Below are 24,722 nucleotides of genomic sequence, written 5' to 3'. Positions count from 1 at the left end.
TAAGAAATGATGAAAAGAGTGAATCATACAGACAGAGAATAGTTGGCAAGGGAATCCAGTGCTTTACTTTGAAGAAAAGTCCAGTGGTTCTAGACAATTTTTTGCGAAGTTCACAGTTATTGTATTTCCGGGAAAGGTGCTCGTCAACAAGGACGCCAAGGAACTTAACATACTTAGTTCTTTTTATATTTTTTTTGCCAAATTTGAGAAGGATCACATCTGGTAGTTTCTTCTTGGGTGCGTGGAATAATACAAAGTTAGGCTACGTTCACATTACTCCGTTTTCGATTAGATTCATTTTTGGCAGCAAAAACGGAGCTGTTTTTATCTCTGTTCACACTACTCCGTTTTCAGACAGAAACTTTTTATCTCTGTTCACACTAGTTCTCAAAAACGCATCTGTTTTTCTCTTTCTGAAAACGAGGCTTCTGATATTGGCGCGAAAATATTGAACGACCTGAGTTCCAAGTTCGCAAAGTAAAAATGAAGGCACTGATATCAAATAAAAGAAGTGATGCCGCCTCGTCCTTGCAAATCAGCTTCAGGTGAAGAATACCTGAATTGGACTGATGATGAAGTTCTTCTGTTGCTTAATATAGCCGTAGAATACACGAGGATAATATATCACAGGGTAAAGATTGGGAGAGCGTGCAATCGAAATATGTCGACATTCCCGAAAGATTGAGAAAATATTTAAGAAATTGTGGAGAAGCAGAGAGAGTTGGTAAAGATTACCCACATAGCCCCACGGCCAAAGTAAACATAAGTTTAACAAGAGCAACACTGGTATCCATATTCCTTGTAGGAGTCATGATTACCGACCGACAAAAATTGGCGCCACTACTTGAAAAGCTCGTTGCTGTTGTTGTAAGCGTTTTCAAATTGTTCCGTTTTTGGTGTTCAAACTACAGAGTTGCTTTTTTGTTTAGCTCCGTTTTCATTTAGCTCCGTTTTTATCATCGTTTTCATTTAGCTCCGTTTTTGGGGTAGACTAATATGAACGCAAAGCCAAAAACGGAGCTAAACAGATGCGTTTTTGTTCAAAGACGGAATAGTGTGAACAGGGACTTAGTTTTGTCAATATTCAATGCAAGTTTGTTACAATCCATCCAGGTTTTTACCTTTTTGAGTTCTTTATTTACTGTTTAGGTCAGTCTAGTAAGATTATCTGCTTCAAAGTAAATATTGGTGTCATCAGCAAAAAAGAAGAATGTTAAAAGCTTAGATGAGTTTGGTGGGTCATTTACATAAATTAGAAACAGCAAGGGACCCAGCACTGATCCCTGAGGAACACCGCATGTTATATCACAGAAAGAACATTAATGTCCATTTACGGAGAAAAATTGTTTGCGATCGTTTAAATATGATTCAAACCACTGTAGAGAATTTCCTCGGATTCCATAGTGTTCCAGCTTGCTTAGAAGAATATCATGGTTTACATCATCAAACGCTTTTTTGGAGATCAATAAATATTCCACACCCAAATCTGTTATTGTCTAGGGAAGACTTGATATTCCCAGTTAAACTCACTAGTGCAAGGTCAGTAGAGTGACCACTACGAAATCCAAATTGCAAGTTAAACAACAATTCACATGCCTCAAGAAATCTATAGAGGCATTGATACATTAATTTTTCAAATATTTTGCTGAAAATTGACAGGAGGGAAATTGGTCTATAATTTGATTTTTTGGTAGTGAGACCTTTCTTAAATACTGGGATCGCCTTCGCTATTTTATGCTTATTTGGAAAAATACCACTTTCAAAAGATTCATTGATCAAAATTGATAGGTCAATGGAAATGTGGGGATCTAGAATTTTCAGCAATTCAATTTGCATGCTATTTGAACCACTAGATTTACCATTTTTTAGAGATTTAATGACTCTGATACTTCATCGGAGGTAGAAGGGAAAATGAAGAAGGAATCCTGATTGGGATTGGTTAGGTAAGACAATGAAGACCTTGGGTTTCTTAGGATCTTCTGTGTGATGTCATTAGCAACACTCGTAAAGTAATGATTAAATTGATTAGCTATTTTAACTTGATTCTTAATTTGGGAGCCGTTTTTATCTGTTAGGTATGAAATTGTGTCTAGATTTATGCAAACAATCTTTTGGTGGTACAAAACTTGAAAATGGCTTTGATAAAAGCAAAAATTTAGTAAACTAAAGCTTTTCGTCTGACATTCTTCAGAGTTTAGATATCAGAAGATAGATCGAAAACTCTACGCTAGGAAATATATACACCCAGTTGTGGATCGAAATAGGCCCAGGTATTGTATATACTAAATGTTTGCATTTTTCAAAGCCATTTGTGTCTAGATTGTTTGATTTTAAGCTGACAATATTCTTTATATCTTTCCAAAGCAATTTCATATTACTTTTGTTTTCATCAAAATAATGATAATAGTAGTTTTTCTTAGATTCCTTCAGCTCATTAACGACACGGTTTCGAAAAAGTTTAAATGCCCTTATTAGATCTGTTTCGGAGTTAGTAGACAAAAACTGTTGAGATAACCTATCAACATTATTTCAAATATGTTGTCAATAAGTGGTACTTTCTGTTATGCGGGTAGGATGAAAAACCGACGGCTGTAGGTGGTGTGAGAACATCATGTTAATGAAATGGTTTCTTGGGGTATGATTTGCATGCTCTAACAGATTTATATTGAAATCTCCTATTATAAATATGAACTTATTTTCATTTTCAATTTAAAATAACCTCTCCTGAAAATGATCACTAAATCTTGCTGTATCAGTTCTTGGGTGACGATATGCACAGCAACATAAAATATTTTTAGCTTTAGGATTATCAATTTCAATCCAAATTTTCTTAAATTCGTTATCACAATATGAGAGATCATCCCTTTTTTAACAGTCAAATTAGATTTAACATAGATTCCCACACCACCAGAGGCATTATTAGAACTAGTATGATGGAATTTGTATCCAGTGTTGAGACGTATTGGTTTATCTTTAGGGAGTTTAATTTCGGATAGACCAATTACCTTGAAATCAATGTCCATGTTAGATAAGAGACCAAGAAGTTCATGATGATGGAGGGGAAGGCTAAGGATATTCATGTGAAGAAGTGAGAAATTTTTATCTGAAGCTTCTAAAGAACTAAGCTATTGGTCTCTAAGATAGACTAATAGCTTTGTCTGGATTAACAATATTAATGTGGATGGGGAATGTGTTCCTTCTAAGACACCCGGTTAATTTGTTGTTTATCTTTTTGTCATTTAGATTAATGATACTATCCGGTGGTTGCATTGCTAGCAGTTCAAAAACTTTTGGTATGAATTTACTCGTTTGCTTCGTATGCCACATAAATTAGAATTTAAGTTACCAAACAGTGAACAAGGTTGTCCTTGTTCACTGAATTGATTCAACTTATCGACTACTTTAAATGTGTTATCATTTGAAGGCTAGCCTGTGCTCCAGACCCCTAACTTGAATTGGAGGCTTGATCATCTGGTTCAAATAGAAGAAGAGTTAAACACTAAAATTTGATTAAAAATAAAAACTAACTGATAAAAAAATGAGACACAGATTCAGTCAAATTGTAGGGACTTTATTCCTTATTTTGATCTCATTAAATCATATTTGTGGGGAAGGGGGCTTGTTAAACTTTTCCTTCTGAAAAGGGGCGGCTAATAAAAGAGAGGGACTTAATAAGAAGGGGGATTCAAAAGAGAATTTATGGTACATAATTTTAAATTAAAGCGTGACTAATAGTAATGCTCACTTTATTCCTTCTTACCGGTCGAAACCTCGCACCAGCACCAAAATTCCTTCCTAACCAATGCTGATTGATTATTTCAACTAAACACTTGTAGTATCTATTTGACAATTCTTTACGGTACTCTTGCTGGCAACAAAAACACACTTCACGAGGTTACAGCGCAAAAGGATACATAAGTATAGTTTGTCTTTCCAACTGCGCAGCCAGTCTGGAGTGTAGTTTCGTTCCTGCACAACTAGAAAGTATATCGGAACTGCTACAAAAACAAAAACCATGCTTAAACTGCACTCAACTGGTCGTTTTAAAAATGGAAAAACTAAAAGTAACAGAGAAACTAATGTCATGAATATCGGGTTGATAATCCATACCTTGAAGGGTCTCGGTAGATCTGGTTGGCGCACCCGTAAAACAATAACACCGAATATCGCTAAGCCATATGTAAACCAAATTGCAAATGAATAGTAAATAACAAGACTTTGTGTGCCACCTCCAAGAACGAGGATCCAAACCGTTGACAATGTAGATTGAAATAAGACAGCTGGTATGGGCGTTCTTCTGTCCATATGAATGTACGACAATGGTTCAGGCAAATGTCCTTCGCGAGAGGCAGAGAGAACAAGTCGCGAGAAAATGAAATTTGAACCATTCAGTGCACTGAAACAGGAAAAAGCAGCAGCAAAGGGCAAAAAGAATGCGACATTTTTGCCGAGAATCTTTGTCACAAACAGCGTAAACACTGACAATGAGCTTGCAATTTCCCCGTGGGTTAAAACTGTCAACAACGTTAAGTTAATCAAAAGGTAACATAGAATAACAAATCCGACTCCAAAAAGAATTGCTAATCGGATGTCCCTTTTTGGGTTTTTCAATTCCTCTGTGATTGTGCAAATATAGCCCCATCCATCATATGCCCAAAGTCCATTGTAAATGGCTATACCAAAACTACCGAGTTCAAATTTGCTGGAATTGTCAAAAATAGAAACATAATTTTGAGTGTGTCCTGTAGAAGCTTTCCATATTCCCAGAGACACGAAAAATAGCACTGATAGTGATTGAATGGCCGTGAAAAAGACTTGGGTTTTGCCAACAAACGAGGCGCTCAAAGAATTTATGATGGCAGACACTACAATGAAAAGCACAGCAACAGCTTTGGTTATCCAAACTCCATTCGAGGCAGTTATGTCAATAAACGGGCTTAAAATGTACTCACTGATCGCCATTCCCAACACAGCTATGGCAGCGGGAAAACCAACAACAACCTTCGCCCACAAAGTCACGAATGCAGCAATATCTCCGAAGGCTTCTTTGTTAAAAATGTATTCACCTCCTGCTTTGCCAATTGCACAAGCCAGTTCGCAAAGGCTCAATGCACCCAAGATGGGTATTATTCCAGAGACTATCCAAACTACCAACGCTATAGCCATATTGTTAGTTTCTCTTGCAACAAGGCTTGGGGAGATGTAGATACCAGAGCCAAACAAGATTCCTACCACGTAGGCAAATGCATGCCAAAAGCCAAGACTTCTTGCAAGTTCTTTAACATTCAGTTGGATGCCATTAATCGACTCCCGAGAACCTGGCAAATGCTCAGATTTTTGCGAAGCAAGGAGTGCAGTCGATTCTGTGTTATTTAGCACAGCCATCTTCACTTTTCCCAAAAGGACTGATTGCAAAACGAATCAGGCTTCTTTATGTACGTCTCCGCAAGCTGTCACTCACATGAAATTCTATGCAAAGCCAAAAACCTACTCCGGGAAACGATCCGCGGATCGGATCAGATCCTATTGGTCTGATCCGTTCCGTTCAATCTGCGGAACGTTTCAGATTGGAATGAGTACATATTTATCTCCACAGGATCCTTGCGTTATGACGCAAGTGCTCTAGCGTTCAAAGAGCTCTAACTCAATTCCGGTCAAAAGAAAACTACTGTACCGGAACGGTTAAAAAAGGTGAAACGATGGCAACTTTTTTTTGATCCGTCCCGGTCCGTCGCGGATCAGTCATCCAACAAGGCTCAAAGCCAAAAACCCACTCCGGAAAATCATCCGTGAACCGGATCAAATTTTGTGTTGCGCACGCAATTGTGCACGCGATTGCGCACGGCTGGGGATTTGGCACAGGATATGGTCTCTAGATTAAACAGAATGAGTTTTTTTATTTTCAACCAAACAAATGTATGAAATGAGCTTAATTGGTACGTTCGTTTATACAGGCGCAAAAAGTGGCAAACCGCGTAGTAATGGAAAAGACTTTGAGTAACGCGAAAAAAAAGATTCCAACATAGGCGAAATGAAAAGCTTGAGGCAACCTTTCCACTAGCCTGGGTTAGAACAAAACCGGGTTAAAAGTTATCCGTTTTTAAAATGAGTTCTTCGACCCGTTTTTAATCCGTTTTTGATCGTTCCCACTAAGCCGGGTTATTTCATTTTTCATTTTATATTCTTTATACATAAAAATCCCTTCAGCTTACAACTAAATACCAAATAAGAAAATAAATATCCTAGTTACATTAATATAATTTATATACAGTTAAATTATGCACAGTAATCTATCTTTTAGTAGCTGCTCTTCCAGGGAGTCGTGTTTTATGTTGCGTTCAGCTCGTATAATAACTTTTCAATTGCTTTTTGAATTTACTAAGTGTAGAGAGCTCTTTGATATTGATGGGAATATCGTTCCAGGCTTTCAGAGCCGAATAGTGAAAGCCTTTCTTGACGTATTCAAGGTTATTTCTTGGGATTTATAGGTCCCTGCAATTCCTTGTTTTGTAATTGGAGTGCTGGGTCCTATGACGATATTTATCCAAAAGGCTTTCGGGACATTGTCTGCTGATTATTTTGGATGTCATAACTGATCGATCGAACTTTGCTAGTTGCTCAATGGTCAGCCAGTTATGAGACCAGTTGTCTTTTAGTCTGGCCTTATCAATAATCGAGCGTGCTCTGTCCTGCAGACGTCAGAGTGTATTCAATTTTGATTTAGGAAGACTTCCCCAAATAACATTAGCGTATCTCAGATGGCTTTCGATAAGTGCACGGTACACATGGTCGAGCTGGGATTGTGAATACATGCTAGCCTTTCTAAGCACTTTTCAAAGTCATTTAGGTAGATGATAAACAGGAGTGGTCCCAAGCATGATCCTTGAGGTATACCACATGTTACCAATCTAGCCCCCGACTGTTTTCCATTAACTGAGCAGAATTGTTTTCTATTTCTTAAGAAGGATGTGAACCATGCTCCCGAGAATCCCCTCATACCGAGTGCGAGTACCTGTGTTTTAAGCCGGGCTAGTGGAAAGGCTGCCTAAAATTCGATGTGGTTTTTCGCTCAATGATCAGAGTTAAGTTCTGTTTCTAGCCGAACAGTCTGAAAGGCTATATGTCTCGACGCATTTCGCTGGACATTTAAATTTTCCTCTGGTTGGGCTGCACAATAACCTATTGTTACGTATCCAATCGGCAACTAAAGGCTAATTCTCACTGTTCATCGATTATAAACGCGCTGCAAAGCCTATTAACTCTAAACGGTTGACTAATTGGACATAGTGCCTTTAAAGGCTCTTGCGCAACTGGCATGCTTTGCGACTCAACCAGTTTCTCAAGACAGATGCCGCTAGGCATGCAGGTTTCCCGAGAGCCTTTAAGCTGGTTGCTTTCCAGTTATTGTCATGGTTCCATTTTTGGTTTATTGTCATTTGTGCCGAGGTCCGCGTTGTTCCGCGTTGTTGCTGCCAACATAACCAGTGATCGTCGTCGGAAGCAAGGTAAAATTGTTATCTTTATTCGGATTTTTAGCTAGTAAATTCTAACGAAGAGTGGCATTAAAAGGTTTTGCGTTTCTTCTAGATAAATCATGGGTTAGTTAGTGTTCAAGTTTAGTGCGGGCTTTTCAAAACCGGTGCACCACAAATTTTTCAAAACGGGTGCACCACAAATTATATTCACGTTCTAGCCTCAACATCTGAGCGTACGTGTCACCGTTTTGACAATAAAAATGCAAGTTTTGGCCATTTTCTTTAATTCATGACCAGTTAAGTAAAAAGCTACAATGACACAAGCCACAGCACCATGCATAGACATATGGTAAGTAAAAAAAGTGTGCATTAGACACAACATTGGAAAAAATGAAAGCTACCTATATAAAGAACAAATGAAAATAACAGCAATGTGGTAAATGTGATAGATGCTTCTTTAGAAGGTTAAGAGGAAGCGAACTCAGACGAAGACAACCCAGAAACCGATGACTTAGAAGAGGAAATGCAGGCAGAACAACCACGCTCTACGCGGACGCCGATACACATTGCCTAAGCGAGAACGTTGATCGAATAGTCATATTTGGTTTTAACGAAAGAACACTGTTCTGAATAAGATTGGAATTTGGAACCATTGACAGCAACGCAACCTGGCTAAGACTGGCCGGCTAAAAAAAGAACTTGGATCATCGAGAAAGGCCAAAACCTCAAAAAGTATTTTTAATTTCGACCGTCTATAGTCATATTAAATTTATCAAAGTCATTGTTTCGCATAACACAATTTCCTCTCGACTGTGACGTAGTTTGGCACGTTTCCCGACTCTTCAGACCAACTTATCTACTTCTCATATTTCTTTGAGTCGTTTGACTCAGTTATGCCTGCCAATGTGTAGCAATATTCAATAATCTTTATCACCTAATTTCAATGAACATATATTTGATTTTTATATCGATATGCATTCAATTTAATACTGAAAGATTTAATACGATATTCGATATGAAAGATTTAATACGGAGTATTGCGCACAACGAGAGGGCATGAAGTACCGTAAGATGATTTCGAAAGGAGCACAGTGTAGCATCGACGGGAGCACAGTGAACATATTAGTTAACTTGATCAAGAATCCAACCTGTCACAAGCCAGATAACCCACGATGCATAGATTTAATAATGACAAACTGTAAAAGTCACTTTCAAAACACGACTAATGTTGAAACAGGACTGTCTGAAGGTGATTTCATCAAGAGAGGTCCCAAAATATTTACAAATAGAGACTACTAAAAATTCGATATACCCAGCCTTAGATCTGAAATTTTGAATCATCGGATACTAAACTATAGAGACTACGGAAGTGTTGATATCTCAGTCAAATGCTTTGAATAAACATGCACCCATTAAGAGAAAGTATGTTCGTGCAAACAACGGGTCATTTATAACGAAGGAATTACGTAAGGCAATAATGCATCGTAGCAAACAGAAAAATCGATATACTAAAACCAAAAATGATGAAAGCATAAAGCAGATAAAGGGCAAAGGAACAAATGTGTAAAGTGTATACACATTTATAATCAAATGCATAATGAGATAATCGTTAATTCTGAAGAGCGATCAAACAGGTCTTTGCAGAAAAGATACAAACAACACTCTTCATTACATTGGAAGAAAATCAAGAATCGATTAGTGATGATCGCAAGATTGCAGAATTATTAAATAATTATTTTCTTAACATAACACAAGATCTAGGAAATCAAGAAGATGTGGCTCACATTTCAATTACACTTAGTATAAATGAACTAATTGATAAAGAAATTTAGAAATATAAAAACCACCCAAGTATCATGAAAATAATGGAAATATACCTAACCCACAGCCCTTTGAATTTAGCGAAGTTAACAGTGGGAAATTTGGGTTTAGATAGAAATATGCTAATGCTAATAGTAGTTTTCTTAGATTCCTTCAGCTCATTAACGACACGGTTTCGAAAAAGTCTTAATGCCCTTATTAGATCTGTTTCGGAGTTAGTAGACTCAAGCTGTTGAAATAACCTAGGACCAATTTGAGAGCGGCTATCCGAACAAAATTAGCTCACCTAAGAAAGTGGATTAAGTTAGTTCGGATAGCTATGTGGTACAATGTAAACGCTTTTATCCGGATAAATTTTATCCACGTCGTATCTTGCTCGAAAGCGATTGGCTATTTCATCTAATTTAGTTTTCACTGTCTCCCCATCAAGACCTTTCGCCATCTTGGCTGCCTTGTTGTCGATAAATACTCGTGTTCAAAGTGCAGTATCTTGCCAGTCCACGTAAAATTGGCATCTTTTTCAGCTTTCCCTACTTTCTTTGCTAGCTCAGTGTCATTTTGTTTCATGAACAAACAATTAAAACACACTAGGCCTAATTTGTATTGACAACATCTTTGGATTTGGTCTAAAAGAAAAGCAGATGATTCTGAAGAGAAAATGAATTATTTTTACGTTGGCGGGAATTTTGTTATTATTTTGTTGCCCAGAGAAGACTTCATTTTGGGCATTCTGTGCATGATTTAGGTCATGTGACTGAATCCGGCACAGTGTAAACGGGAGGGCAAAGTGGACAAAATTTTTGCGGCACAATGTAAACGCAATCAATCCGAACGCAATTTTATCCGGCACAGTGTAAACGGGGTCTGAGTGTAGAGGTAGTTTCTGGTATGCGGGTAGGATGAAGAACCGACGGCTGTAGGTGTTGTGAGAACATCATGTTAATGAAATCGTTTCTTGGGGTATGATTTGCATGCTCTAACAGATTTATATTAAAATCTTCCATTATACAGATGAGCTTATTTTCATTTTCAATTTCAGATAACCTCTCCTGCAAATGATCACAAAATTATGCTGTATCAGTTCTTAGATGACGATATGCACAGCAAGATAAAGTGTTTTTAGCTTTAGGATTATCAATTCCAATCCAAATTGTCTCAAATTCATTATCACAATATGTGAGATCATCCCTTTTATTAACAGTCAAATTAAATTTAACATAGATTCCCACACCACCAGAGGCACTATTGGAACTAGTATGATGGAATTCGTATCCAGGAATATAAGTGTTAAAACATATTGGTATATCTTTAAGGAGTTAAATTTCGGAAAGACCAATCACCTTGAAATCAATGTCCATGTTAGATAAGAGACCAAGAAGTTCATGATGATGGAGGGGAAGGCTAAGGATATTCATGTGAAGAAGTGAGAAATTTTTATCTGAAGCTTCTAAAGAACTAAGCTATTGGTCTCTAAGATAGACTAATAGCTTTGTCTGGATTAACAACATTAATGTGGATGGGGAATGTGTTCCTTCTAAGACACCCGGTTAAGTTGTTGTTTATCTTTTTGTCATTTAGATTAATGTTACTATCAATGTAAGTGCTGTCGTAGTTGGAGCTCGATGACATCATGTCTTTTCCGGCTACGGCAGACACAGAATATTTATATGTAGTTAATTTTGAGTTGTTTTTATTTGTGATACAAAAAAACCAAGCTATTCTATTACACAATATTGTGAAATTATATGACCATTTAGATATTTATCTATATCATAGTCAGATTGATTGGGTAAAGTAAAAAGCTGGGACGTTATTTCATAAGATGGCATAAGGTAAGTAAGCGAGGGAAGATTGATGCTATTCAAGGCAAGCAGGGACTCACCAGTCTCCAGAGAGAACGGAAATATACTTGCGGTATTAATAAAGGTGCAGGAAAGGCAGATCCAGTTTTTAACACAGGGCTCAACACAAAATGGTGGATATTCTTTCGATGATGTGTCATTACAAGTAATATGGATACGGTGGTTGCATTGCTTGTAGTTCAAAAACTTTTGGTTTGAATTTACTCGTTTGCTACATATGCCACATAAAATTAGATTTAAGGTTACCAAAAGATTGTCCTTGTTCACTGTATTCATTCAACTTATCAACTACTTTCGATGCGTTATCATTTGGAGGCTTGATCATCTGGTTACAACAGGAGAAGAATTAAACACTAAAATTTGATTAAAAATAAAAACTAACTGATAAAAAGAAAAATGAGACACAGTTTCAGTCTAATTGTAGGGACTTTATTCCTGACAATCAGACTGTGTCTATTTAGATTTTGTCTACTGTGAAGATTATGTCTATTCATTTAAACAATGCATTGAAATTGACAGGACGTGATGTGAATCATCTTTAATATTCTTTTTGTGTGGTCTTTATAGAGGAATAGTAGAACAAAGAAATGATCTGAAAAACTTAGCTGGTAGCGAGTGTGAAGGGCAGTCAGGCTCGAGCGGTATAGAAAAGTACAAATTTCACATTAACATTTTTATTCAATCAACAAAAACATGACTCCAGTGAGACATGGAACACAAGTTAAATTCTAATTACAAACTACTGTTTAAATAAAAAGCTACGCGGAAACACGTGAAGAACTTAACCAATAATATTTTAGAAAAACAGGAAAAGTGACTAACATGATATTAGCTTTAGCGACGATACAATGTAAGAAAAACAACCGAGTCATGCACTAAAAGTAGACACCGAAAAGGAATGAAAACGAGGGTAAAACGTAGGTAGAGCTGAAACGATGTAATCAAAGTTAGTCATTAAACTGATTAGCAAAAAATTGGCTAAACTAAAAGAAGCAAACTATTTGATGACAATAGAATAGAAAAAATACATCTAAATGAATGAAGAAAAAATTGGGTATCGTGACACGAATATCTCAAGAGATACGGGCTAAGCTTTTTTAATATCTTTGGAATCAGATACATGCGTTTATCATTTGTATTTCAAATTGGACAAGGAAAAATTTGGAAGATCGGATAAGCAACGGAAAACGGAAAGAGAGAACGTAAACTTGTTAGGATAGTAAGTACCTCGTCGCGGAAAGGGAATCAGCTGATCGGAAAGAGAGCAGCTGATCGGAAATCAAAACAAGCAAGATCAGGCATATTTATTGCAATGTGCATACATTTGCGAAGTGTTTCTGGAGCAATACTGCTTTGCCCATCTGTTTTTATTTTGTTGCAAGCAGAAATCAACCTTTCAACATAAGCAGATTGCGGTTGTGCTGCGTAATACGAGCCAAGGCCACTTTTAATGGCTCCATTGTTTCTTCTGGTAAAATTCTTTGGAGTACAAGTCTCAGATCACTGTGATTCAAGTCTTTCATTTGTCCTACTTCAACGCATGCTTTGACGAAATCTGCTAAACTTTTGTCCGAGACGATAGCTGCAAGAAGCTTTCGTAAGCCTTGTTCTTTTGCTGATGGCAAGTTCTTAATTGCATTTAGCTCAACAAACTCTTTGTCGTCGAATCTTGCCTTCAAAAACGTTTTGATACTTGTAAGAACCTCATTTCGAATGGTCTAAATAGAGATGTCACATCAGCAACGAAGCACACCAAGAGCAGGAAATCATGATCTTGTAGCTTTTCAAAAAAACCTTGTTCTTGAGGCTCAGTGCTTTCCTTAAAGTACGTCATTAATACACACCAACTTGAAACTATGTTTTGAAAAAGCTGGGCTGCACACTGAGCCCATCTCATTTCAAAATAGCATGGCAATCTCATTAGGTGCAATTCATTTTTTTCTGCCACCTTTCTTAGTTCCCTCCATCTTGTGCCATGTTGGTGAAAAAATGTACACACCGCAGTGGCTTTTTTAATTGCCTTCTGCCACATTCTTTATCACTGAAACCCAAGCAAGATTGGACTTACTCCAGGCACACCACAATTTTAGAAGTGGGAGTTAACTGCCACTAACTTTTCTCATACTGTCTAGCTTGGTCCATAAACCATTCTTTACGCCAGTATTTTTGTTTTCTCCGTCAGAGGCAAGGGAAGATGGTTTTTTAAAGACGGTATCCCAACTAAGTGTTTGTTCAACAGTAAAGTAGCGTGTAGTCAAGGTATTACAGTAACTTGTTATGTAACGTTTTGGAATGTATAAAAAGTCAATGCTGTTATCAAGTAGATAATTCTAACACAACTTTCAGCCTGTCTGCATGTTTCTGTGATCGAATTGAACAATAGTCCCAATAGTCCAAGAATACGCGCATATTATTTTATTCCAATGATGAGAAAGTGGGTCTTGTCTCTGAAATTCCGCAGTTTGGGCAAAACATCATCGCTGAACAAAAATTCATTCAATTCAATAAAAAACCTTCCCTTTTCCAACGTGTGACCCATTCTTCTTTAAGTGCGACCTCTTTTCTAATTGTGCGACTCAATCTGCTAAAAATGTGTGACGAGTTTCATTTTTCTGCGGGTCTTTTTTCTTTTTGTGCGACTCACTTGAATTTTGTGAGTGGATTTTCTTTCTACGTGAATCGGATTCTACGTATATTTAATTACATGGATGTTCGCATCCTTTTATTTTATCATCAACATTGCCTGGTCAATAAATCATATCGTAATCTTAAGGAAAAATGATTCTCAGAAGTTCCAAATTGTTTATTAGCAGAAAACTTTAGAGGTGAAAGTTTTACCGTCTGCAATTTTTGGCGATTAACATATCTAGTATCAATCCACTGCTTGAGCAACAGGATCATTTATTTTGCAAAGTAAATTAGAGTGAATGGGAAGGCTGACAAAACTTGTAACGTTATGGCGACCTCTTTCTGGAAAAGATCTCGTGACAAATAAATGATTTTTGCAAAGCCATGGCTTGTAAGAAAGTGTTTGGTACTCCTCAATAGTTATTCTTGTAGTCACTTAATGTACACGTTGAAGTATGCGTTAGAAATCAGATTTGAAGAATACATAAGTGTGATTAGAGAATACATAGAACTAGAACGGATCAAAGTTTGAATCTTAACTAGAATTTACGTTGCTGATTAATTCAACTCAATACTTGTAGTATCTTTTTGGAAATCCGCTCCTTGAATCTTGCTGGCAACAAAAACACACTTCACGAGGTTACAGCGCAAAAGGATACATAAGTATAGTTTGTCTTTCCAACTGCGCAGCCAGTCTGGAGTGCAGTTTCGTTCCTGAACAACTAGAAAGTATATCGGAACTGCTACTAAAACAAAAACCATGCTTAAACTGCACTCAACTGGTCGTTTTAAAAATGGGAAAGCTAAAAGTAACAGAGAAACTAATGTCATGAATATCGGGTTGATAATCCATACCTTGAAGGGTCTCGGTAGATCTGGTTGGCGCACCCGTAAAACAATGACACCGAATATCGCTAAGCCATATGTAAACCAAATTGCAAATGAATAGTAAATAACAAGACTTTGCGTGCCACCTCCAAGAACGAGGATCCAAATCGTTGACAATGTAGATTGAAATAAGACAGCTGGTATGGGCGTTCTTCTGTCCATATGAATGTACGACAATGGTTCAGGCAAATGTCCTTCGCGAGAGCCAGAGAGAACAATTCGAGAGGAAATAAAATTTATTCCATTCAGTGCACTGAAACAGGAAAAAGCAGCAGCAAAGGGCACAAAGAATGCGACATTTTTGCCGAGAATCTTTGTCACAAACAGCGTAAACACTGACAATGAACTTGCAATTTCTCCGTGGGTTAAAACCGTCAACAACGCTAAGTTAATCAAAAGGTAACATAGAATAACAAATCCGACTCCAAAAAGAATTGCTAATCGGATGTCCCTTTTTGGGTTTTTCAATTCCTCTGTGATTGTGCAAATATAGCCCCATCCATCATATGCCCAAAGTCCATTGTAAAATGCTATACCCAAACTACTGAGTTCAAATTTGCTGGAATTGTCAAAAATAGAAACATAATTTTGAGTGTGTCCTGTAGAAGCTTTCCATATTCCCAGAGAGATGAAAAATAGCACTGATAGTGACTGGATGGCCGTGAAAAAGACTTGGGTTTTGCCAACAAACGAGGCGCTCAAAGAATTTATGATAGCAGACATCACGATGAAAAGCACAGCAACAGCTTTTGCTATCCAAACTCCATTGGAGGCAGTTATGTCAATAAACGGGCTTAAAATGTACTCACTGATCGCCATTCCCAACACAGCGATGGTAGCGGGAAAACAGATAACAGCCTTCGTCCACAAAGTCACAAATGCAGCAATATCTCCGAAGGCTTCTTTGTTAAAAATGTATTCACCTCCTGTTTTACCAATTGCACAAGCCAGTTCGCAAAGGCACAATGCACCCAAGATGGGTATCATTCCAGAGATAAACCAAACTACCAACGCTATAGCCATATTGTTAGTTTCTCTTGCAACAAGGCTTGGGGAGACGTAGATACCAGAGCCAAACAGGATTCCTACAACGTAAATAAATGCATGCCAAAAGCCAAGACTTCTTGCAAGTTCTTTAGCATTCAGTTGGACGCCATTAATCGACTCCCGAGAACCTGACAAATGCTCAGATGTTTGCGAAGCAAGGAGTGCAGTTGATTCTGTGTTATTGAGCCTAGCCATCTTCGGATTCTCCGGCTACTTTTAAGACGAGACCGTCTTTGTGAAGGACAAAACCAAGGGAAAGGCCTTTTTGTCCGCTGTTTAAAAATAATAGTAAGCTGTAACATCAAGCCATTTTTGGTCGCTGTAAAAATCAGACCCTGAGACCCTAAGACCTGAGACCGTATGACCCTGAAGTACAGGGATGCAGTGGGAGCATCTCTAGGAGTGGGAGTGGCTCAGGGGGGCGCAGCTTTCGAAAAAAGTGGTCCACCCTCCCCCAACCATGAAAGTAGGACCTTTTCGCAGGGCAAAACTAATTTTTGCAGGGCAAATGTTTTCTACCAACGGATCTGTTTTGTTGGTTTTCTTATGTAACTGTAACAAGAAAGTAGGTTATGCTTGTCATTTGTCTACTCCAAAAGTGAAATGATATAGACTACCAGTGACATGAAGTAGAAATTTCCAGCACTGGTCTTTTTAGAATAGTTTTTCAATTTTCATTTAGAATGGAAATTTAAATGAAAATTTAAATTTTCCTTTGGATGGGCTGCACAATAACCTATTGTTACGTATCCATTCGGCAACTAAAGGCTAATTCTCACTGTTCATCGAATATAAACGCGCTGCAAAGCCTGTTAACTCTAAACGGTTGACTAATTGGACATAGTGCCTTGCGCAACTGGCATGCTTTGCGACTCAACCAGTTTCTCAAGACAGATGCCGCTAGGCATGCCAGTTTCCCAAGAGCCTTTAAGCTGGTTGCTTTCCTGTCATTGTCATGGTTCCAAAATCCAATCATATTTGGGAATTTGTGACGATGTCCGCGTTGTTCCGCGTTGTTGCTGCCAACATAACCAGTGATCGTCGTCGGAAACAAGGTAAAATTGTCATCATTTTTATTCGGATTTTTAGCTAGTTAATTCTAACTAAGAGTGGCATTAAAAGGTTTTGCGTTCCTTCTAGATAAATCATGGGTCAGTTAGTGTTTAGTGCGGGCTTTTCAAAACCGGTGAACCACAAATTTCATTCAATTTAATACTGAACGATTCGTTCAGTTCAATGTTTATTCGTTCAATCCAATGTTTATTTGTTCAATTTAATGTTTATTCGTTCAATTTGATGTTCATTCGTTCTATTTAAAGTTTATTCGTTCTGTTTAATGTTCATTCGAATTAAATATTGGTTCATTCTTTTTTATGTTTGCTCGTTAAATATACTCGGTGGCTAATTAAATTCTACATTTATTCACGAAAAGAGTTTTGACATTGTAAGCGACCTCGCCCCAGGTTCCTAGTGAGAAAAGAACACGTTTTGTGGGTCGGAGTATTGCGCACAACGAGAGGGCATAAAGTACCGTAAGATGACTTCGAAAACAGCGCAGTGTCGCATCGACGGGAGCACAGTAAACATATTAGTTAACTTTAGAGTCCAGAAAAATTGACTGTTCCACGGCTGGGAGCCAGAGGGAGGTTTTGCCTGTTAACGTCGTATTTGAGGAAGGTTAATAAGTAATTCCGTAAAGCCCAATCTTCCAATTTCAAAGGCTTGTGTGTTTAGACCACAGGAAGTTTGTGAAAACTTACAAATCTACAGCATGGCAAGGGATATTAAAATGTTTTTGAGGGAAGTGTAAAGATGTAGATGAATGTTTCTCAAGCAAACATAGTTTCTAACAACCTGAGATTTATCAGTGATCTGAACATGGTGATAGACAGAGAATCCCACTACTTAAGCAATCTGTATTTGAACATCACTATAATGCAGAGAGATTTATCAGTGACAGAGAATCCCACTACTTAAGCAATCTGTATTTGAACATCAATATAATGCAGAGAGATTTATCAGTGACAGAGAATCCCACTACTTAAGCAATCTGTATTTGAACATGAATATAATGCAGAAAGATAGGAAGAAGGTGTTTCATTTGGAATCAGTCATCTTAAAATTAAGTTAAGTATGAATTAATATACATAAAATAAATGTCTTTTTTGTCATGTGCTTTTCTGAGACAAGAAATTAAATTTGGTGTATCTGTTGCAGTGATCAGAACAGGACATACCTTTGTAGAATCTTTGTAAAATCAAATCTTGGTTACTTCATTTGTGTTAGTCTTAATTAGTGTGTTTTAATCTATACAATACAATACAATAATTAACCTATGTATAGAATGATACATACTGCTCTCTAACATTTTTAAATTTAGAACTAGCTTTGGGAAATAACATAAGTTAGAAAGAAAGTCAGATGCCAGATGTATAACTATAAATCTTAATCTGCAGATGTAAGGCAAATGTAAGCCAACTAGAATTGTGATATTATTGGGTTTCTATTGCATATGAAAGTCAAATGTACCCATGAAATTATATAATTTGACTCTGGATTTTACAAAGTTTATAATACACTGACTGCCTGAGGAAAATAAAGTAAATTGGTCATAATAGAAGGAGTGGTAAAATGTATGCTGTATCTACGTTCTATTATCCAACTCATAGTTTGTACATGTTCTTACAACATAAAATAATCATTAATCACAGTCGTGTTGTTGTATTGTGCTGGTCATATCGACAGGAAAAACTAGCGCACTGCTCCACAATCAGAGCTTCTCATTTTCCTTAAAACTATCTTTGTTTCTGAACAAAGACTTTAATAATTTCTTCTCATGAATTGGATGTTTCTCCTACCATAGTCTTACTGTGTTAGTGTCACCGCCATTTTGCTGTTACTCAACCTTTGCTACATGGAGCCTCATTTACGATTACGGAAACAAGGTGAATTTTGGCGGGAAAACTTGTGAAATGAAACGTAGTGAAAGTGCGAAACTGAATTAGCCATTGGGTGTGTTGCGACGGAAGCTCTATATATGGCTACAATAAATGAGGAAAGGATGGAAGCAAGTTTCGTGTTATCTGTTTTTATTGCGGAGAAGAATGCAGAAAAGATAACCTCAAATAACAACCAAATACAAAGCATCACGACCAACCACCCAGAGCAAAAATAAAGCGTGTAGAGGGCCCAAAACAACTAGTTTTTTTCAAACTTCCACCTTCGCGACAACACGGGGAAACCAAAAAAGAGACTAAGAGTACCGTGGTTTTAAAAGTACCTGTCTGACGTATCAGAATAAATGTGCCTGAAAAACTCATTTAATTTGATCGAATGTAGTAAATGGGTGTAACGACTGTTTTGCATTTTAAGAGATAATATTTACATAATTTTTGAGCAACAACTGTTAATCAGACAGCTTTGAGTTGCTAAATGAGGAAGGTTTGAATTATAAAAATTGCAGACGGAGGAAGGTTATTACTTTTTCTGGACTCTGGTTAACTTGATCAAGAATCCAACCTGTCACAAGCCAGATAACCCACGATGCATAGATTTAATAATGACAAACTGTAAAAGTCACTTTCAAAACACAACTAATGTTGAAACAGGACTGTCTGAAGGTGATTTCATGAAGAGAGGTCCCAAAATATTTACAAATAGAGACTACCAAAAATTCTATATAGCCAGCCTTAGATCTGAAAAACAAAAAATGATGAAAGCAAAAAATGACAATTTGGATTGAAATTATTAATCCTAAAGCTAAAAATATTTTATGTTGCTGTGCATATCGTCATCCAAGAACTGATACAGCAAGATTTAGTGATCATTTTCAGGAGAGGTTATCTTAAATTGAAAATGAAAATAAGCTCATCTTTATAATGGGAAATTTTAATATAAATCTGTTAGAGCATGCAAATCATACCCCAAGAAACGATTTCACTAACATGATGTTCTCACAACACCTACAGCCGTCGGTTCTTCATCCTACCCGCATACCAGAAACTACCTCTACACTTAGACCCCGTTTACACTGTGCCGGATAAAATTACGTTCGGATTGATTTGCGTTTACATTGTGCCGCAAAAAGTTTGTCCACTTTGCCCTCCCGTTTACACTGTGCCGGATAACTTCAGTCACATGACCTAAATCATGCACAGAATGCCCAAAATGAAGTCTTCTCTGGGCAACCAAATAATAACAAAATTCCCACCAACGTAAAAAGACTTCATTCTCTCTTCAGAATCATCTGCTTCTCTTTTAGACCAAATCCAAAGATGTTGTCAATACAAATTAGGCCTAGTGTGTTTTAATAGTTTGTTCGTGCAACAAAATGACACTGAACTAGCAACGAAAGTAGGGAAAGCTGACAAAGATGCCAATTTTACGTGGACTGGCAAGATACTGCACTTTGAACACGAGTATTTATCGACAACAAGGCAGCCAAGATGGCGAAAGGTCTTGATGGGGAGACAGTGAAAACTAATTTAGATGAAATAGCCAATCGCTTTCGAGCAAGATACAATGTGGATAAAATTTATCCGGATAAAAGCGTTTACACTGTACCACATAGCTATTCGAACTAATCTAATCCACTTTCTTAGGTGAACTAATTTTGTTCGGATAGCCGCTCTCAAATTCGTTCTAGGTTATCTCAACAGCTTTAGTCTACTAACTCCGAAACAGATCTAATAAGGGCATTTAAACTTTTTGGAAACCGTGTCGTTAATGAGCTGAAGGAATCTAAGAAAAACTACTATTATCATTATTTTGATGAAAACAAAAGTAATATGAAAATGCTTTGGAAAGGTATAAAGAATATTGTCAGCTTAAAATCAAACAATCTAGACACAAATGGCTTTGAAAAATACAAATATTTAGTATAAACAATACGTAGGCCTTTTTCGATCCAGAACTGGGTATATATTTTTCCTAGCGTAGAGTTTTCGATATATGTTCTGATGTTTAAACTCTGAAGAGTGTCAGACGAAAAGCTTTAGTTTACTAAATTTTTGCTTTTATCAAAGCCATTTTCAAGTTTTGTACCACCAAAAGATTGTTTGTATAAATCTAGACACGATTTCATACCTAACAGATAAAAACGGCTCCCAAATTAAGGATCAAGTTAAAATAGCTAATCAATTTAATCATTACTTTACGAGTGTTGCTAATGACATCACATAGAAGATCCTAAGAAACCCAAGGTCTTCATTGTCTTACCTAACCAATCCCAATCAGGATTCCTTCTTCATTTTCCCTTCTACCTCCGATGAAGTATCAGAGTCATTAAATCTCTAAAAAATGGTAAATCTAGTGGTTCAAATAGCATGCAATATGAATTGCTGAAAATTCTAGATCCCCACATTTCCATTGACCTATCAATTTTGATCAATGAATCTTTTGAAACTGGTATTTTTCCTAATAAGCTAAAAAAGCGAAGGCGATCCCAGTATTTAAGAAAGGTCTCACTACCAAAAAATCAAATTATAGACCAATTTCCCTCCTTTCAATTTTCAGCAAAATATTTGAAAAATTAATGTATCAATGCCTCTATAGATTTCTTGAGGCATGTGAATTGTTGTTTAACTTGCAATTTGGATTTCGTAGTGGTCACTCTACTGACCATGCACTAGTGAGTTTAACTGGGAATATCAAGTCTTCCCTAGACAATAACAGATTTGGGTGTGGAATATTTATTGATCTCCAAAAAAGCGTTTGATGATGTAAACCATGATATTCTTCTAAGCAAGCTGGAACACTATGGAATCCGAGGAAATTCTCTACAGTAGTTTGAATCATATTTAAACGATCGCAAACAATTTTTCTCCGTAAATGGACATTAATGTTCTTTCTGTGATATAACATGCGCTGTTCCTCAGGGATCAGTGCTGGGTCCCTTGCTGTTTTTAATTTATGTAAATGACCTACCAAACTCATTTAAGCGTTTAACATTCTTCTTATTTGCCGATGACACCAATACTTATTTGAAACAGATAATCTTACTAGACTGACCAAAAAAGTAAATAAAGAACTTAAGAAGGTAAAAACCTGGATGGATTGTAACAAACTTGCATTGAATATTGACAAAACTAACTTTGTACTATTCCACGCACCCAAGAAGAAACTACCAGATGTCATCCCTCTCAATTTTGGACAAAAAAATATAAAAAGAAGTAAGTATGTTAAGTTCCTTGGAGTCCTTGTTGACGAGCACCTTTCCCGGAAATACCATACCTGTGAACGTCGCAAAAAATTGTCTAGAACCACTGGACTTTTCTTCATTCTAAGACACTGGATTCCCTTTCCAACTCTTCTCTGTCTGTATGATTCACTGTTTTCATCATTTCTTAATTACGGAATTATTGTTTGGGGTCTTACATTCGACAACTACCTTACTCCATTCTTTCTGCTGCAAAAGAAAATCTTTAGATGTATAAACTTTCAAATACCTACAGCCCCATCTGCACCTTTATTTCATTCATTAAATATAATCAAACTTCAAGATATATTACATTTAAATTTTCTAACATTTGTTTATAAAGCTATAAAAAAGCTCTCACAAGTTTATTTTCATAACTATTTCACGCCGGATTCTTCTGTTCATAGGTTTGAAACTCGTCAGGCCACAAGAGGTGATCTATTCGTTTCCTTGAAACGAACAACCCTTCATTGCCTCAAAACAGTACAATATTTTGGCTCCAAATTATGGAATACTCTTCCGCTTTTTATACGAGTTGCTGCTTCAATTTCTGTTTTTCGATCTAAAATAAAAGCGTACTTTATTGACTCCTATGCTTAACTAGTGAATTTGATGAGGCTTATCTGGTTCATTATATTTTGTATTTGTATTTATATATATCGATATTTGTTGTTGTTTTAAATAATAATTTTCTTTTAAGTTTTCTTTTATGGGGGGCGGGGGGGCGGCTCTCTCTCGATTAGTTTATCTATTTAGAGAGCTTCTCCTTAATCAGTCTATTTTATATACAGTCCCATGTTTATTTTTTTTGTTTGATGTAGTAAATTTGTTATTATTTTTATTGTCATATGTATTAAATTTTATCTAAAATAGATTGATGAAAATGAAATGAAACACCTTTCTTATAAGCCCCCTTTAAAGTGCTGGAAAATAATAGGCCCCCGAGGGGCTTAAAAGAGAATTTACGGTGTTAGAAGATAAACCTCTGCTCTGAAGTTCTCTAAGGTTTGGTTAGAATTATTTAAATTGGTGAACTGAGATTAAATTAGAAGTACTTTAAAATGAATTGCTTATTATTGTTATAATGATTACGTGTCAAACAAAGGTCCATGTCATTTCTTTGCTCTATCTTAAACGCGTCTTTGGTGAAGTTGATCATAATTTGATTATAAAAGTCATAGAGTATCAAAACATCCCTGAAGAAATAAAATTTAATGAAAAGTCTCTACAACGACTTCTACACTTCTATCATATGCAAAAAAGTTGCAACCTCTTTCATTACTGGTAAACATGGTGTTCTCCAAGGTGACTGTATAAGCCCTCTCTTATTCAATCTTGTTTTAACACTTTTATTCGAGTCACCAAATCTCAAGAGTTTAAGCAGCTGGGTTTTCTTCTATCAATAAACAAGGAACAAGCCAGGAATACGCACTTAACGTACCCCCTTTTTGCATCATTGTAAATATAGTGCATTAACCTTCCCACTGTGAGCAACTCATTTTTATTTGCAATTGTCAGTGCACTATCCATAGGGGCTGTGGTTGCAAATTCTGCCGGCGAAAGCATGCGAAGTTTGTCGGCCCTCAAACACTCTACATGTACTCTGGATGTTAGATGGTTATCCAAAGTTCTGGAATGGGATACAACTCCTAGCTCTTGACATATTTCTGGCACCTTTTCATTTGGTGCATAAATCTTAGCTTTGTCAATGTTTCGAAAGCAAACGCTACATCGCACCTTCTTCCTATTTGCTCCTTTCACTGACGGAAGTTTTTGAAACACAGCTCCTTTAGTTTTTTGCTGACACGAACTTCTTTAATCGGAAAATAAACTGTGAGCAGCAATGGTGGAACTTGAACTATCCAATCTCTCAAACTCTTTTTCTGTTCCATGGATGGTACACCTTCACTTGATGAAAAAGGGTCATTTTTAAAACTTTCGCCCTGTTGTGCTTGACCAATGCTTTTCCCGTCATCAGAGCTTCGCTGAATTGCTTGACTGTATCGCTTGGCTCTGTTGATACAGCTGGCTTAAAATCTCGTATTACACATCGACAGATTCAATGATCCTGCCCAGGAGTCCTGCAAAGCACAGCAGAGAGCTGTATCCTGACAGTCCAGGATTCAGACGGGATTCATTGGTCGGCACCAGATCATAGTCAGCTAACGTACATGACGTCATACATCTTTGAAACCGAGGACTTAGTGCAATGGCGGAACTCGCCTGTGGTTTGCTGTGGCATTAACAGGGCCCATGTATCCTTACAGAACAGTTAAGTGTTTTAGGCAAATGCAGGAAAATGACCGCAGGAGATCATTCTGTAGTTTGTTTAATCTACAGGGACGTGTTTGCCAGATTTTCTGCTTACTTCGTTCGGGGAATTTTCTTCTAAAGCTGGAGTTTAGCTTTTTCTACAAGGGTTTCAATTCATAGCACACACAAACAGAGAAACACGGAAAAAGTGTCTTTTCTACTCTAAAACTTCAAATAGGCCCTGTTTTGAAGCACTTTCTTACAGTTTAATCTAAAGAACTTGTTTTAGTGCGTGTGCACCTAAAAAAACTCTCTCTTACGTTTTCGCCTAAGTCAGAGCTTACGTTCCTATCTTATTACCCGGCATCAAAGCCCATGGGCCAATATGTGAAATGTTTAAGATTTTAAGTTTTACAATTTGAAAGTGGCGTCTATAAGCCCATGGGCCTATACATCCAGAAACAAAAAGATGGGTAAAAGTTTAGAGATCCCATGCAAATACGTTCTTGAAGGTAATGTGTCCATATAAAAGGACTGCGTATACCCAACTAG

The 24,722-nt window shown here is 37.0% G+C and overlaps 2 protein-coding genes across 2 annotated transcripts; both read right to left on the bottom strand.

Moving 5' to 3' along the window:
- Positions 1 to 3,445: 3,445 nt before the first annotated feature.
- On the bottom strand, positions 3,446 to 5,385 carry LOC135696196 (b(0,+)-type amino acid transporter 1-like). The gene is made up of 2 exons (XM_089112468.1): positions 4,111 to 5,385; positions 3,446 to 3,499 (listed from the first exon to the last, which is right to left on the bottom strand). The coding sequence occupies exons 1-2, from the start codon at positions 5,383 to 5,385 to the stop codon at positions 3,446 to 3,448; spliced, it is 1,329 nt and encodes a 442-aa protein (XP_088968594.1).
- A 1,442-nt stretch (positions 5,386 to 6,827) lies between these two features.
- Positions 6,828 to 22,120, bottom strand: LOC135696188 (b(0,+)-type amino acid transporter 1-like). The gene is made up of 2 exons (XM_089112442.1): positions 18,580 to 22,120; positions 6,828 to 15,759 (listed from the first exon to the last, which is right to left on the bottom strand). Exon 2 carries the CDS (start codon positions 15,695 to 15,697, stop codon positions 14,345 to 14,347), a length of 1,353 nt encoding a protein of 450 aa, XP_088968568.1. The 5' UTR covers positions 15,698 to 15,759; positions 18,580 to 22,120; the 3' UTR covers positions 6,828 to 14,344.
- Positions 22,121 to 24,722: the final 2,602 nt, after the last annotated feature.

The sequence above is a fragment of the Rhopilema esculentum genome, chromosome 14 (assembly GCF_057945365.1).
Source record: "Rhopilema esculentum isolate cy_ngs chromosome 14, ASM5794536v1, whole genome shotgun sequence".
In the NCBI taxonomy this organism is placed as follows: Eukaryota; Metazoa; Cnidaria; class Scyphozoa; order Rhizostomeae; family Rhizostomatidae; genus Rhopilema; species Rhopilema esculentum.
The sequence above is the reverse complement of the archived record's forward strand: the minus strand, read 5'-3'. Positions and strand labels throughout refer to the sequence as shown.